This window comes from Arvicanthis niloticus, chromosome 5 (assembly GCF_011762505.2).
Source record: "Arvicanthis niloticus isolate mArvNil1 chromosome 5, mArvNil1.pat.X, whole genome shotgun sequence".
Lineage (NCBI taxonomy): Eukaryota > Metazoa > Chordata > Mammalia > Rodentia > Muridae > Arvicanthis > Arvicanthis niloticus.
In genome coordinates this window covers 36,474,566-36,490,668 of record NC_047662.1, presented here as the reverse complement: position 1 = coordinate 36,490,668, position 16,103 = coordinate 36,474,566, and the positions used below count along the sequence as shown (strand labels likewise).

At 41.2% G+C, this 16,103-nt stretch overlaps 1 protein-coding gene across 3 annotated transcripts; it reads left to right on the top strand.

Annotated features, from left to right (window-relative positions):
• Nucleotides 1–4,638: 4,638 nt before the first annotated feature.
• Nucleotides 4,639–16,012, top strand: Prdx1 (peroxiredoxin 1). Of its 3 annotated transcripts, none has more exons than XM_034503363.2 (6): nt 4,639–4,785; nt 6,601–6,717; nt 10,885–11,038; nt 11,479–11,601; nt 12,533–12,663; nt 15,682–16,012. In XM_034503363.2, exons 2-6 carry the CDS (start codon nt 6,612–6,614, stop codon nt 15,765–15,767), a joined length of 600 nt encoding a protein of 199 aa, XP_034359254.1. In that variant the 5' UTR covers nt 4,639–4,785; nt 6,601–6,611; the 3' UTR covers nt 15,768–16,012. The 3 variants fall into 3 exon arrangements, with proteins under 3 accessions (XP_034359254.1, XP_076790502.1, XP_076790503.1); XM_076934387.1 differs by lacking the exon at nt 4,639–4,785 and adding an exon at nt 4,974–4,992; XM_076934388.1 differs by lacking the exon at nt 4,639–4,785 and adding an exon at nt 5,108–5,266.
• Nucleotides 16,013–16,103: the final 91 nt, after the last annotated feature.

The following is a 16,103-nucleotide window of genomic DNA, read 5'->3' as shown; positions in this document are numbered from 1 at the left end:
CCAAGGCAACAACTGACAAAGAACACTTTGATTAACGATTCTATGCTCCTTTCCAGAGACTAAAGAAATAAAAAGGGTAGAACTGAGTCACCATCCAAGGGTGTAGTCAGGATAGGAGCCTGACTCCAGCAACCAGCAATGCTTTTAATACACAGCATCCCTTCAGGAAGCTCAACTTGTATGTCTCTACTCACGTTTCCACCCTGATTTTTTGTTTGTTTGGTTGTTTTTTTTTTTTTTTTTTTTTTAAAATAAAAGCCACATTTAGAGACTGGAGAACTGGCTCAAGGGTTAAGAGCACTTGTTCTTCCAGAGAACTTAAGTTCAGTTCCCAGTACTTACAAGATGGCTCACAACTGTCTATAACTGCAGTTCTTGAAGATACAAACACCTTTTCTTACCTCTTTGGACACTAGACATGCACATAGTACACATACATACATGCAAGCAAGACACTCATACATGGTTAAATAAACTAAATAAATCTTTAAATAAGAAAAAAAAAAAAAACAATCAGGTGGTGGCAGTGCACACCTTTAGTCCTAGGAGAGGCATGCAAATCTCTGAGTTCAAAGCCCTCCTGGTTTACAGGGAGAGTTTCAGGATATCTGTGTGAATAAGTACACGTGTGAATGTGCTTGTGGAGGCTAGAGACATTGTATGCCCTGGAGCTGGAGTTCCAGGTAGTTGTGAGCCATCTGACATAGGTGGCAGGAACAGAACTTAGGTCCTCTGCAACAGCAGCCAGCTCTCCTAACTGCCGAGTCAGTCCCTGACACTGCCTCTAGGTTCATGAACACGATTCACCTTCATTTATCTTCATGTTCTCTAATTTAGAATTTTATGTAAGTTTTTTTTGTTTTTGTTTTGTTTTTTTTTTTTGTTTTGTTTTTTTGTTTGTTTGTTTGTTTTTCGAGACAGGGTTTCTCTGTGTAGCCCTGGCTGTCCTGGAACTCAGTCTGTAGACCAGGCTGGCCTTGAACTCAGAAATCCACCTGCCTCTGCCTCCCAAGTGCTGGGATTAAAGGCGTGAGTTTCAGGACAGCCCTGTCTTGAAAAACCAAAAAAAAAAAAAAAAAAAAAAAAAGTTTCCATATATATACATATATATATACACACACATACACATACACACACACACACACACACACACACACACACATATATATATGGAAACTTTTTACTTTTTTATAATATATTATATGGTACTATATACATACCTAGTGCCTTTGGAGGCCTGATGCTGTCAAATCTTCTAGAATTGGAATATGGGCTGTGGATATAGCTTGTTCTGTAGCTTCTGTCTACCTAGCTTATGGAAAATCGAGGTTTAATCTGTAGCATCGAAATATAAAATTAGGAAAGGTGTGAAATCTGTCCTGATAACTCACATCAGTAATCTCAGCATTTTGGAGCTTAAGTCATGGGAACTATCCTGAGTTCAAGCCTGTCTAGGCTACATAGTGAGACTCCTTTTTAAAAACAAAGACTAGGCACAATGGTTCAGCAGGTAAAGGAGCTTGAGGCCCAGCCTGATGACCTGAGTTCCATCCCCAGGAACCACAAGGTGGAAGGAGAAAATCGATGTGTGAAAGCTGTCCTCTGGGCCACCTTGCTCTCACAAGAAAAAAATGAATGATGACAACTCTTTATTCTCAGGGTGAGAGGAAAAAAGAAGACAAAGCAATAAGGCTTGGGAGAGATGGTTCAATGGGTAAAAGTGCTGGATGAACATGAAGACCTGGCTTTGGATTCCAGCAACATGGGGGTGGGGTGGTTGTAGCTGCGTAGATCTGTCTATAAAACCCCAGTGCTGTGTGAGACAAGAGCATCTCGCCAGCTTTGTTCGTGTTCTATGCTTCTTTATACAGATAAAACCAACATCTTCCTCTGGTCTCTGCTAAACTGTACAGGTAGCATGAACCTGGGGAAACACACTTGAGCATATACCACACATGAGCATACACATATCACACACACACCGAAAAGCAACTGAACAAAAAAAAAAAAACCTACTGTTGTCAAGAGAATTGATAAATGCATAAAGATTTAAAAGGCCAGATGCTCCAGCAGCATGACACAGCACTTCCCCATTTGTATCCTGGTTCAAGGGCCGTGGGAAGTAGTGGAGTTAACTCTTCCACTAACTGGAAGTGAGTAATGTGTAATAACCTCATGCCGAGAAGGAAAACGAAAATCATTACTGTTGTAAAGGATGATACATACCCAAAACTTCAGATACTAAGCTAGCATGACATAGCATTTCCCCTATTTTTTCTTATGTTACTAATAAGAGTTAAGAGAAGTCTTGAAAATAAAAGTGCTAGTGGTATTGTGTCATGTGCTCTTAATCTCAGCACTTGGAAGGCAGGGGCAGTTGGATCTATGAGTTTAAGGACAGCCTGGTCTAAGGAGTGAGTTCCTGGACACTCACTCTCAAAAAAAAAACAAAACAAACAAACAAAAAAACCACACGCATGCATGCACGCACACACGTATACACAGTCATTGTTCCTTATATGTGACCTTACATAAAATACAATCCTAATAAGCCTTATATTTCTTGTCTATACATGGAATAATTCTAACATCTTTTTTTGCGGGGGTGGGGGGTGGGGGGTGACAATTTGAGGTAAGGTTTCTCTGGGTAGCCCTGGTTGTTCTAGAACTCATTTTGTAGACCACGCTGGCCTCCACCTTAGAGATTTCACTTGTCTCTGTCTCCCAAGTGCTAGGATTAAAGGCATACATCACCAAGTTTGGCTAACTCTAGTATCTTAATGTAAATAACTAGTGTTCATTAGCATAACAGTTAAGTTTGCTGTGGTAGGTGTTTTGTGGCAAGAATCTCTTTTTATTTTTCAGGCTGTCTCAGCCTGAGTGCTAAGATTATTGCCATGCATCAGCAAACCTGGTCCATAATATCTGGTTCTTACTATAGAGATGTGAACTATTATTTCTGCTGTCACTTTTTCTTTTCTTTTTTTTTTTTTTTTTTTTAAGATTTATTTATTTATTTTATTTATATGAGTACACTGTGGTTTTCTTTAGAAAGACCAGAAGAGGGCATCAGATCCCATTACAGATGGTTGTGAGCCACCATGTGGTTGGTGGGAATTGAACTCAGGACCTTTGGAAGAGCAGTCAGTGCTCTTAACCACTGAGCCATCTCTCCAGCCCCTCTGCTGTCACTTTTTCATCTCCCTCATTTAAAGCCCAGAACTGCTTCAAGGCTATCTGTTCAAACCAGGAAAACCAATTCCCCTTTGTTGCTGCTGAGAGGATATAGCTGAAGACTCAGGTGAGTGTTACTTCCTGGAAAGCTGTCCCTAACCTTGGTTATGGAGTAGTCCCTTTAACAGTGTTACCAACTTTTCATTTGTCCCTTGAATTGACCATTATGCCGAAACAATAACCTCTACAGCCTAGAAAAAGTAAAATCTTTTAACTGTTGTGTTTCCATGTCTGCCTCACCCTTGTAGCATGGCTTTCTGGAGGACAAAATTTGGATTACGTCCATCTCTGGGTCCCTAAATCACACAAAGCATGCGATATAAAATGATAACTCTGAGCTTTGTACTCCCTCCCCCCCAAGGTCTCAATGTTGTCCTTGCTGTCCTGGAATTTGCTATGTAAACCAGGCTGGACTCAAAAACACAGAGATTATCCTGCACTTGCCATCAAGCCTGACCCCTCTTAAACTCTCTTGATTTTTTTTTTTTTTTTTTTTTTTGAGACAGGGTTTCTCTATGTAGCCCTGGCTGTCCTAGAACTCACATTGTAACATTGTAGACTAGGCTGGCGGTAAGCTCAGAGATCCACTAGTCTCTGCCTCTAGAGTGCTAAGGTGTGTGACATCATCACCTGGCTTGGAAAAACTCAGGAAATTGATCACAGAGCCCCAGTTTTTAAAACCACAAATCAGTTTAGTGACAAGCTCAGATTCAGAAAGATTTAAGAATAATCCAAGAAATGGATGCGAAATAGAAAAGCAGCATCCAGTAATCAGAGACCAATGGGGGCTGCCTGAGTGGTGAGGGTTACTTAAGATCAGACCAGAACAGGGTATTTTTGTTGTTGTTTTGTTCTCATTGATTTATTTCTTTTCATTTTATGTGCACTGTTGTTTTGCATGCAAGTATGTGTGAGGGTGTTGGGTCCTCTAGGACTGGATCTACAGACAGTTGTGAGCTGCCATGTGGAAAACGCGGGGAAATTGAGCCCTGGTCCTCTGGTAGAGCAGCCAGTGCTCATAACGGCTGAGCCAGCTTTCCAGCCCTAAAACAGGTTTTCGAGGCTGGGATGCAACTGAGAAATATTTGGGTGCACAGTTCCCTTGAACGTGGTTTAATTTTAGACGTGGCCTTCCATGGGCAGTAAAACAGACCCTTCCTCTAGTTTGGGTCTTGAGTGCACAGCACATAGGGGTCCTGGGAATAAAGAGAGGCATGGATTCCCCCGGGTATCCCTGATTAAAAGAGGAGATGGCTCAAACGGAAGTCCTTTTCCACCTCTGAGAACAGCATCAAAGAAAGTGTGAGCATTTCCTGAGACCCCCCACCCCCAACTCCAGGCCCATCCTGGGAAAGCGCTGAGTCATCCCCCGCCGGCCGGCCAGGGCAGGGCGGGGCTCAGCCAGGTCCCCCTCCTCCCGCACCCCTGGCCCGTGAGAGTCTCGCGAGAACTTTGTGGGCTATAAAAGCAGCTCCCCGACCGCGCTTTCGGAGGATCTCTTCCTGCGTTCACACGGTTGGTTCTATTCCTGAGACCTGTGGTTTCACTCTGGTGAGTGTGCGTGTACTGCCTGCCGCTGAGAAACGAGGCTCGCGCCGGTCACCAACTGGTTCCTTCTCCCTCAGGCCGGTCGCAGCCCCTCGGGGACGGTCACGGGCTGAAGCGGCCGGGCGAGGCCTGGTCCCGCGAGTGCTCGAGCGCTACTTGCATTCTTCACGTGGCCCTTAGTTCCCGGACCTGTTGGAACCCTTGGCTAACGTTGAGTTCCTCCTCTCCCGGTTCTCCGATAGAGGGCGTAGATGGCTTGATGGGACCGGTGGTTCTGAGCTCACAGCGCGCACTGGGCGTGTCATAGTGTTTTCTGAAGTGCTAGAGTGGGTGATGGCGAGAGTGGCAGGAACGTACCTCCAGCGTGGTTGGGGCGTGACCTCCTCTGGCGTTCTAGTCCGATTCCTCTGGAGAGGCCTCTCAGCGGCCAGAAATCAATTTTCCGGGATTGGTTGAGTATGGGAGTGCTGGGACACCTTGCAAAGCAAGTTTGATTAAAAAAAAGATGGCTTATGTTAGCGGGTACACCAGATAGGTTGTTGCTATGCTGCAGCATGTCCCTGAAAATGATACAGTTAAAAGTTTGGGATGGAAGATGTTTTTTTTTCTTGGAGTTTCTTTTGGTTATTGGTGTTAGGAACTAAGAAATTTGGAACTTGGATTCCAGCTTGCATATTCACACTGAGAGGTGTAAATTTTCTTTTCAATCTTGTTTTTATTATGGTTATGTCTACGTGTGTGGTCAGGTGGTTGTGGTTGTGAACCACCTTAAATGGGTGCAGGAAACAAAACCAGGGGTTTCCCCGAAAGGAGGAACGGTGTAGCCTCTTAATTGTTGAGCCATCGCTGCAGCTCCTAATGTACATCTTAACAGTTTATCTTGGTACTGACCTGTGTAAATAGTGCAGGAATCGGTTTCTTAGCAGTACATTGACTTTTTTGTATTTTTTTTAACATGGAGTTTCATGTAACTAGGGTTGTCCTTTAATTTGGCTAGCCTTGAACTCTTGATTCTTCAGCTTCTACTTCCCAAGTGTTGGGGCTACACTTATCCCAAACTCTTCCTGTAAAGTAACCCTCGTAATGTACCTCTGTTCCAGGTTCTTGGCCCAGAGATCAGAAATTTAAATTTTTCTTTTAAATGTTTATTTATGTGTGTGAGCCGTGTAGGAGTTTTCCATCTTTATTGAGATTCTGGAGATTGAACTAAGGTCATCAGACACATAGCCTCCCTGGTACAGAAACTTAGTCTTGCCTCAGTTCAGTATCCTGCCTCAGCATCCAGAGTGCTGGTATTTTATGCTCCACTGTCCCTGGTATAAATCTGAAGAAAATTTTAAGACAAGGTGTCAATAAATCTAGGTTAGCCTCAAACAAGTTATGAAGAGAAAACATCTGCTTAAACAGAATACCTAAAGTTTTGAAGCAATAAATGTCAATGTCCTGGCATTGATTTGTTTGGATTTTGTGTCTGTTCCATTTCCTTTCTGCTTCTCCCTAATGAATATGCAAAATAAAATGCCATTGCAAAAAAAATGGGTTTAGAAAGGGTGGGAGAACTGACCTATTTAGACACACTGTGGAACTGTTAGCAAGTGAAAACAAAGGCTGATTTTCAGTCTTGTTTTTACCCAGAAGTTGGAGCTTTTGGGTTGGAACCCTTAACTGTTAGCTTGTGCTTATATATAAACAGATGTATTTAAGGCCACTGGATCATTCATTCCCTGATTAAACTACATTAAATTCCTAGGTAGGTGAAAGCTGTTGCTTATTTAGAAGAACAGAGTTGTTTACATTTTTTGTGGTTGTCTTTTCCAGCTGATAGCAAGATGTCCTCAGGAAATGCAAAAATTGGGCATCCTGCTCCCAACTTCAAAGCTACAGCTGTTATGCCAGATGGACAATTCAAAGATATCAGCCTAAGTGATTACAAAGGTAAGATTAATTATATTGGGCAAGAGGCCACTTCACTTGTATTTATGTTGAAGTGAAGTCATGGTTAGGACAGTGATAAGGGTAGATAGATATCCTAGGTATGAGTCATTTCTAGAGAAAGTATGCTTTATTTTACCTTAACATTAATATGATTACCTTTTTACTGGCATTTACTTATTGGGGGAAATGTTGTATCCTGAGGTACCGGGGATTGAATTTGGTGCCTCAACACATGCTAACAACACTGTACCACAGAATCCTATCCCCTACCATTATCTCTTTATTTTGTTTTTGGTCATTTATTTTTTAAATTTTTGCTTTTGTTTTATATACATTGGTGTTCTGCCTGTATGTTTGTCTATGCAACAGTGTCAGATCTTAGAGTTACAGGCAGTTGTGACCTGCCAAGTGGGTGCTGGGAATTGAACCTAGGTCCTCCAGAAGAGCATTCAGTGTTCTTACAGGCTGAGCCATGTCTCCAGCCCTTTTCCTTTCCTTTTTTATATATTTTTATTTAAAAATTTATTTAGGATATGATCTCTATGTAGTTCTGGCTGTCCTGAAGCTCACTATGTAGACCAGGCTGGCCTTGCACAGACATCCTCCTGCCTCTGCCTCCCCTAGTGCTAGGATTAACGGCTTATGCCATCTTGCCTTCTTATGTTTTGGTCTGTGTGTGTCTCCCCACCCCCATATCTATCTCCCCCCTTTCTCTCTCTCTCTTTCTCTTTCTCTGTCTCTCTCTCTTTCTTTCATTCATTCATTGTTTGTTTATTTGAGCCCGTCTCACTATTTATCCTGTTGGCTTTCTTAGACCAGGGTTGTATTGAACTAGAGATAGATACAACCTGCCTTTGCTTTTATTTAAGGTGTTTGCCATCATGGATGGCCTTTCCCCTTCCTCTTCTTTTTTTTTTTTTTTTGGGGTTTTTTGGTTTTTCGAGACAGGGTTTCTCTGTATAGTCTTGGCTGTCCTGGAACTCACTCTGTAGACCAGGCTGGCCTCGAACTCAGAAATCCACCTGCCTCTGCCTCCCAAGTGCTGGGATTAAAGGCGTGCGCCACCACGGCCCGGCTCCTCTTCTTTTAAATTGGAAAACTTTTAAAACATGTTTCATTTTATGTTTTATTTTTAGGTGTATGGTGGGTGGGTTTTTTTTTTTTCTGAATGTGTGTCTGGGCATCATGTGCATGTGGTACATGAGGAGGGCATTGGATCCCCTGGGACTGGAATGTAGATGTTTGTGAGCTTCCATATCTCTACTGGGGCCTCTAAAAGAGCAGCTATTGTGATTAACTGCCAAGTCAACTTTTCAGTCCCCTTCAGCTCTTTTTAATTTATTTAGTCTTACAAATCAAGTCTTTGGAGCTGTGGCTTTGCTTCTTCTCACAGGGAAGACTTGACACTCCAATTACCTTTTGTTTTACCATAATTTCATATGGATACTTGGCAGGTTCTGTTAAGTTCTACCTTTTCTCCTTTTTAAAAAATTACCTCCCACCGGGCAGTGGTGGTGTACACAGAGGCAGGTGGATTTCTGAGTTCGAGGCCAGCCTGATCTACAGAGTGAGTTCAGGACAGCCAGGACTATACAAAGAAACCCTGTCTCGAAAAACCAGGAAAAAAAATTTACCTTCTATCTAGGTATAATGAGTGGTATATCGGGTGGATCTCTGGATTTCGGGTCACCTAAAGCTGCATGGTGAGGCCCTGTCTCAAAAAAAGAAAAGAAAAAGCAAAACCTATCATCATATCTGATCATATCTGGTTTTTGGTTTTTTTGAAGCAGGGTGTCTTTCTATGTAATCTTGACTCTTCTGGAACTTGGTCTGCTTGAGTGCATGGGTGTTGGAACTCCTGAAACTGTGCTTACAGATGGTTGTGGATATTTAGATACTAAACAGTTCTTTGCAAGAGCAGCAACATACCTGTAACTGCTGAGGTCTCTCTAGTCTACATTCTTTCTCCCTTGCCTTGCAGTCTCAGGATAGTTAGGTCTTTTGAGACCATTGAGACTATAGATTCCTTAGGTATAAGCCTCAAACTCTGGTGTTAAATATACCTTCCTTAGTGGTCTATGAGTTTCTGGAGATAGCTTTTGAGTAAAGTACTCAGTTAGATTTCCTGACATCACACTTTGTTGTTGGGATGAGAACAGATGCTGTGGGCTATATGGAGAAGATCTCTTACTGGCAAACAGTTTAAATAGTACCTCTTGGGAGGTAGAGGTGACCCTGGCGCATGGTCTTGGGAGAGCTTGCTCTCTGCCCTGTAGGGCTTGGTCTGCTGAGGCTTCAAAGTGCTTGTTAAACAAAGCCATAGAGAGATGCTTAGATGAGTCAAGGACTGCTTGTTTTGACTTTCAGACATAGCTACCACCTGAGAATAAGTGGGTCTTTGGAAACGTCCCAGTAAGTAGTTTAGGCATTAGGTATAGTGAGAAGCTTCATACATGACCTTGAAGATCTGCTTTGGTAATCTCAGTTACTAAAGTAAAATTGGAGCTAGAAGTCCTGTTACCTACCAGTACTTTGTTTATTTTGGTTGCAACATTTTTCTTGTCGTGTCCTGTTGGACTTGGTAGGAACACAATTGTGATTTATGAGATTACTTAAACATCACCTTTGAAGGCTGGAGACATTGTTCATTAGGTGAAAGTGTTTGCTGCACAAGCTTGAGGGACTTCAATTTATTTTAATTCATGAGACCTACATAAAAATAGGATTAATTAGTTGGATTCTATAATATCACTAGTCCTATTCAAGATAGATGGAGACAACTAGTCAGTAATACCACATCTTAATAGCAGAAACAAGAAACCCTGTCTATAACAAGATGGAAGGGGAGAAAATTACTCAGGAGATCACTTAATTATTCGTGCATCATTGTATAAAGGCTCTGAGTTTCTGACTTTGTTGGTTTGCTTTTTTTTTTATTATTATTTTTTATTTTTATGTGTGGGTGTTTTGTCTGTATGTATGTCTGCATCACCCATGCATGTCTGTCTGGTGCTGGAAGAAGCCAGAAGAGTGTGTTGAAATTATAGGCAGTTGTGAACCATCATGTGGATGCTTGAAATTCAATCTGGGGCTTCTAGAAGAGTAGCCAGATCTGCTGGATGACCTCAAGCTCTTGATTCTCCTGTTCCCTACCTCCCAAGTCCTGGGATTATGATGTTGAGTTTCTACTCCCAACTTCTTTTGTGTGTGTGTGTTGGGGGGGGGGGTTCTTTTTTTTTTTTTTTTTTTTTGGAGACAGGGTTTCTCTGTGGCTTTGGCTGTTCTGGAACTTGCTCTATAGACCAGGATGACCTTGTACTCACAGAGAAGGCATATGCCACCACCATTCGAAGTTTTGTTTTTGAGATGAGGTCTCTTTGGAACTTATTAAATAGCCTAGGCTGGTCTTGAACTTGTGATTTTCCTGCTTATGCCTCCTGAATGCTAGACTTTGGAATGCTGACTTACAGGCAGTGTTGGCTACCAAAATCCAGGATTTTTTTTTTTTTTTTTTTTTTTTTTTTTTTTTGTGGGTATGGGTGTGTTTTTTGGGGGATGGTTAGAAACGTTCACTATGCATCCTGGAGCTGGCTTGGAGCTCAGGCTGTCCTCAACTCTCAGTCTTCCTGCCACTGACTTGCCTTTACTTTCTGACTGTACCACCACACTTAATGTTCTAGGTACTGTTACAGATCATTTACCAGATGAATTGCATTCTTGGCCCTTTTTTATCATTGAAAGAACTTGGTGTATATGCTAATATTAACCTCTCAGAAGATCAAAATTAGACTATAGTGTTTATTCTATAGTTAGCAACCAAGGAAGGAACTGTTGTTTTAATTCAGGCTTTCTTGGTACAAAGGTTATAAAAGTAGCTGCTAAGAGTTGTCTATATTGAGTATGCTAACATTGATTTTTGTGTTGGTGATTAATTTAAAAAGTCTTCTAAAGGAAGATGTTTTTGCAAATGAATCTTTTGGAAATTCCTTGTTTTTATTGAGACAGGGTTTCTGAACCTGGCTGGCCTGGTCTTACTTTGTAGTTCAGGTTGGCCTCAACTTAGAGCAGTTGTCCTGAATCCTGGGAATTTAGGTATATATTGATACTCCTAGATCAGAAACTCAGCTTCAAAGCTAACTTCTTGATCGCTTTTTTTTTCTTCCCCAGGAAAATATGTTGTGTTCTTCTTTTACCCTCTTGACTTTACTTTTGTGTGTCCCACGGAGATCATTGCTTTCAGTGATAGAGCAGAAGAATTTAAGAAACTTAACTGCCAAGTGATTGGAGCTTCTGTGGATTCTCACTTCTGTCATCTGGCATGGTAAAGTTTTTGGTCCATTTGGCATGTGGAATTTTTTGTTTTTTAGTCAGAGTAATATTTAACTCAAGCTGGCTTTCAGCCTCATGAGTACTTTGTAGTACCCCTGGCCTCATGGTTAGGTGGAATTAAAGGTGTATACCACAACTCCTGGCAGTATGTTGTGGACTTCTTGAGCAAATTTAGAGCTTTGACGGTAGACCTAAGAATTGGTTTCTGGGCTCCCACTGCCTCTTATTACCTAGCAGAAGCAAAGCACTCTGAGTTGCTATTATCTAATATACACTGGTGAGCACTCTTACTATTATCAACCATTCACTTTACTATTGGAAAAAGTTGAAGTTAGATAAAGTTAGATATAGGGTTTTAGATAGGTAAGGATATGTCTGGCTTTCTTCACAAAGATTTGAATGGTTGTATTTTAAGACTCTCTTTTGCTGTAGGATTAACACACCCAAGAAACAAGGAGGATTGGGACCCATGAACATTCCCTTAATATCAGATCCCAAGCGCACCATTGCTCAGGATTATGGAGTCTTAAAGGCTGATGAAGGTATCTCTTTCAGGTATGTACTTTAAGGATGGGAGGTGGAAGTTACTATGAGAACAGTCTTGTTAGCTAAAAGCCAGAACATATCTGAGGGTACCCTTCTTCATGTCTTTTTTGTATATATGTGTTATAAGTGTCAGTAGACAACCTGGAGTTCCTCAGACACTGTCCACTATTTTTTAGAGATAGTCTCATTGACTAGGGACCTGCCAAGGCTGAACTGCCTGGCACGTGAACCCTTGGGATTTGCTTGTTCCTACCTCTTCAGTGTTGGGGTTACATGCTTAATTTTAAATATATTTATTGTATGTACTTGAATGTTTGTGTGTATGTGCACCACCTGGATCCCCTGGAACCAGAGTTAATGGTTGTGAACTACAATTTGTTGACCATCAATCTCAGGTCTTCTGGAAGAGCAGCCAGTTAATTCTCTTAACATCTGAGCCATTTGTCCAACCTCTTGACTTTTTTCTTAAATTATTATTTTTTTTATTTTAAAGGTGAGATTACATATGTGGTAATTTATTTAATGTCTTCTGGGACTTAAATTCAGGTGCACATACTTGAAAGAGCAGCACTTTACTGAGTCATCTCTCTTCAGCCCCATGGTTTTTATATGCATGTGCCATCGTGCCCTGCCTCCAACGTATTTTATTTTGGAAATGGTATCAGATAGCTGAGGATAATCTTGAACTCCTGATCTACACTTAACGTTGGTGCACCATGTCTGTTTTATTTGGTTCTGAGAATCAAGCCCAGATTTTTCTGCATGCTAGGCAAGCACTCTACAAACTGAGCTATATATCTCTTTCTCGTTGAGTTATTTGATGTAGTGGTCTCACTAATAGTAGGCTGGTATACCTCTTGTAAGAGCCCATTTCCTTAGGAATTCTAACAATGAAGACTTGTAATGCATATGTCTCAATCCTTCAATTTCTTCCACCCAGGGGCCTCTTTATTATTGATGATAAAGGTACCCTTCGCCAGATAACAATAAACGATCTTCCTGTTGGCCGCTCTGTGGATGAAGTTCTGAGACTAGTCCAGGCCTTCCAGTTCACTGACAAACATGGTGAAGGTAAGTCATCTGCCTGTTAGTGAGATGGTGTGTAGTAGGGTACAAAGGCTATTAGATAAAAGGGTGATTGTGTCTGAAAGGCTGTGGATTATAGTTATCTGTGGGGGTGGGTAATAGACAAGCCTGGAGAAAAAAAAACAAAGGCTTTTTGTTCAGACACCATACTCTCCACTTCTTTTTGTCAGTGATATTGGAATCACTGACTGCTGCAGATTTGAGGAGGATCTCACTATAGAGGATAAAACAAACTGGGTGTAGTTGTTTAATCCCAATATTCAGGAGGCAGAGGCAAACTTGAGTTTGATGCCTGTTCCAGGACAGCCAGGGCTACATAATAATAATCCTGTTTCAAAAGAAAAAAATTTTTCTTTTCTGAGAAAAATTTTTTTTTTTTTTTTTTTTTTTTTTTTTTTTTTAGAAAATGTATAAATAGTGTAAATAAACAAGGAACTAGAAAGGTAGTTTAGTGGCTGAATGAGTTTGCTCCTTGGAGAGGACTAGATTTGTTCCCTAGCACATACATGGTGGATCACAACGGTCTGACTCCATTTCTAGGGTCCAATGCCCTCTTCTGACCTCCTATGGCACAGGGTTTGCATGTGGCACATATACATACCTGAAGGCAAAAAACTCATAGGCATAAAAGTCTTTAAAAAATTAAGGTTGCTAGAGATGTATGTCCTTGGTAGCTTTTCTAACCTTGGAGTCCCTGAGGTTCATATCAAGCGTTCATGCTACCAAGAGTTGAATTGGTATTTTGGTGCTGGGGATGTATTTAGTATAATCCTAAGGTCAGGCTCATTCTGGGCTAGTCAGTTATAGGACTACATGCTCAAAAATAAAGGTGTATGGGAACTTGTTACAGGATCAAGGTAATTTTCGATCTGAAAGTGTTCTTCCTACTTGCAGTGGCTCGGTCCTGTAATCTCTGAAGAGATAGGAATAGTGCACATTCAAGGCCAACCTGGACCAAAGAGTTAATTCAGTATGTGTCCTTTTTAAGGGGTTATGGGAGCCTTGCCAGCAAGCTGCCATCATGCCATACCTTTTATACTCTTTATTTTTGCCTTTTGGAGGCAGAGGCAGGTGGATCTCTTGAGTTTGAGGTTAATTTTATTATTTTTTTGTTTGTTCGTTTTTCCAAGATAGGGTCTCTCTAGCTAGTAGTTGTCATACAGAAAGTACAGCCAATCTTACACTTTTTCCTAAGTGTGTGAAAGATGGAGAAACTCTGTTCTTTACTTCCCAGAGGAGTTGAAGACAAAGTAGAGTGATGGTTTTGTTTTTTGTAGTTATGCAGTTAATGCTGAGGAGAAGTTAGGTATGGTGGGTTGCACCTGCAGTGTCAGTACTTAGAAGGAAATTTCCTTGCTGCAAACTGGAGTCCAACATGTATTACATTAAGTGAGTTCTTGTCTCAAAATAACACATACTGGCTCCCCCAAAAACCAAACAATTTCCACACAACAAAAAAATCTGGGGTTGTAGGCTTAGATTTGGAGGTTGGTGCTCTTGCGATTCTGAAATGCTATATGTTTGGGGTTTTAAAGGTTTTTGGGTGGGGTTTGGGAGCTCAGGCTGCTCTTAATGGTCTGTAGCAGGTTGAACTTGAAAATCTTCACCTCCTGTGTCAATCTGGGTGTTGGTGCTGGGATGACAAATTGTCACATCATGTTTTACTTAGTCTTCTGTTAAGAATAAAAGAATGCAAGCAAATCATTTTTAAGTGCTTTATGTTGGTATTTGCAATTTTTATTCTGGCAAAGTAAACTAATTTAGCATTTTAAGTATTTATATGTATATCCATCTCCACTATTTCTAGAACTTTTCATCACTTTAAATAACCACTGGATATGGTGGATCTTTGTGTGTTTGAGCCCAGCCTAGTCTGCAAAGTGAGTTTCAGGATATCCAGAGCTACATGGAAAAACCCTATCTAGAAATATCACTTCCCCTCACAAAAAAGGGTTACTGTCTGCCAAATCTGTGTAGGTACCTGTGGAGGCCAGAAGAGTGCATTGGACCCCTGGAGTCAACAAACTTTGGACCTCTAGAAAGTGATGTCTGATTGAGTGGCAGACAGAGTGGCAAATCAGAGAAAGATTTGACAGAATATGATATGCCCAACTATCATGAGAAGAGGAGGAAGCTGTTTTACTGAGATAAGAGACAGAACAAGCTAGGCACAGGTGAAGATAAACAAGCAAGAGTTTGCCAAAGCTAGTATGAGGGCCCAGCAAAGCAATTCAAGAGGCAGAGAAACGAGATTGAATTATTCATTTGAGCCAGACCAGCTAAGTAGAATAGCCAGCTAGAGATCAGAAAGGGTGAGTTTATTCATCAGAAAGTCTCAAGCTGAAAACATTCTAGGCCTAGATAAGATTGTACAGAGGTTAGATGTTTTCAGGACTAGGCCTAGGTTAGCAGACGGAGGCAGCAAAGCAAGCTTTGGAGATGACAATTGGTTCAGGAAAATAAAAGATAACTATTATAGACTGTAGTGGGGTTTAATTAAACATTGTTAGCCATACCAAAATCATGAGTGGCAAATTGCAAAGTTGATCCAACTCAGGATCAGATTTTTAAATAAAAGTTTATTATTTTTTTATGTTTACATGCATGTAAATTATGCATGTAAAAGAAGGTGTTGAGTGCTGTCAGATGTGAGCTATCTTCTCTAGCTGCTTTAGTTTCTTGGGAGGTGTGGGGGCGTCGAGTCTTATCCAGCCTAGCCTGGAATTTGGCCAAGATAGGTCTCACTTGACTAGAATTCACTAGCAGGGCTGTCCTTGAACTTACTTTCAGAGATCTACTTGCCTCTGTTTTCTGAATGCTGGAGTAAAGGTATTTGCCACAAAACGATGTGTAGCCTAGGTTGGCTTCAAACTCATAACCTCCTTGCCTCCATATCTTGCTAGCATGTGCCACAGCAGCCAGACAGCCTTTTGTTCAAGGATGCAGGGGAGGGAAATACACACCCAAGCAGGTTACTAATTAATAATACCTTTCTCTTCACAGTGTGTCCAGCTGGCTGGAAACCTGGCAGTGATACCATCAAGCCTGATGTCCAAAAGAGCAAAGAATATTTCTCTAAGCAGAAGTGAGCACTGGACCATTTTTCTGCCAGGCAGCATTGAGCAGCCAGAAGAAAGTCTCTTGTACTCTACTCATGCTTATACATATTATGATTCCAGATAAGCCTTTTCTACAGGGCTGGGTGTGGGTACCCTTTCTTCCACTGTTGGTAATGGTCTGAGCTATGTTTTGGGCAGGCCATCTTATATCAGTCACAGAAACCAACCTGTTAATTCTTTTTTTTAAAGTACCTATTAAACGTGAATTCTGAGAACTTGGTGATTCATTCGTTAAAGGCAACATTGGAATTTTAAAGAGGAATTTATTTTTTCTCATGACTGAAGTGTTTGTGAGTGTTGTTTACC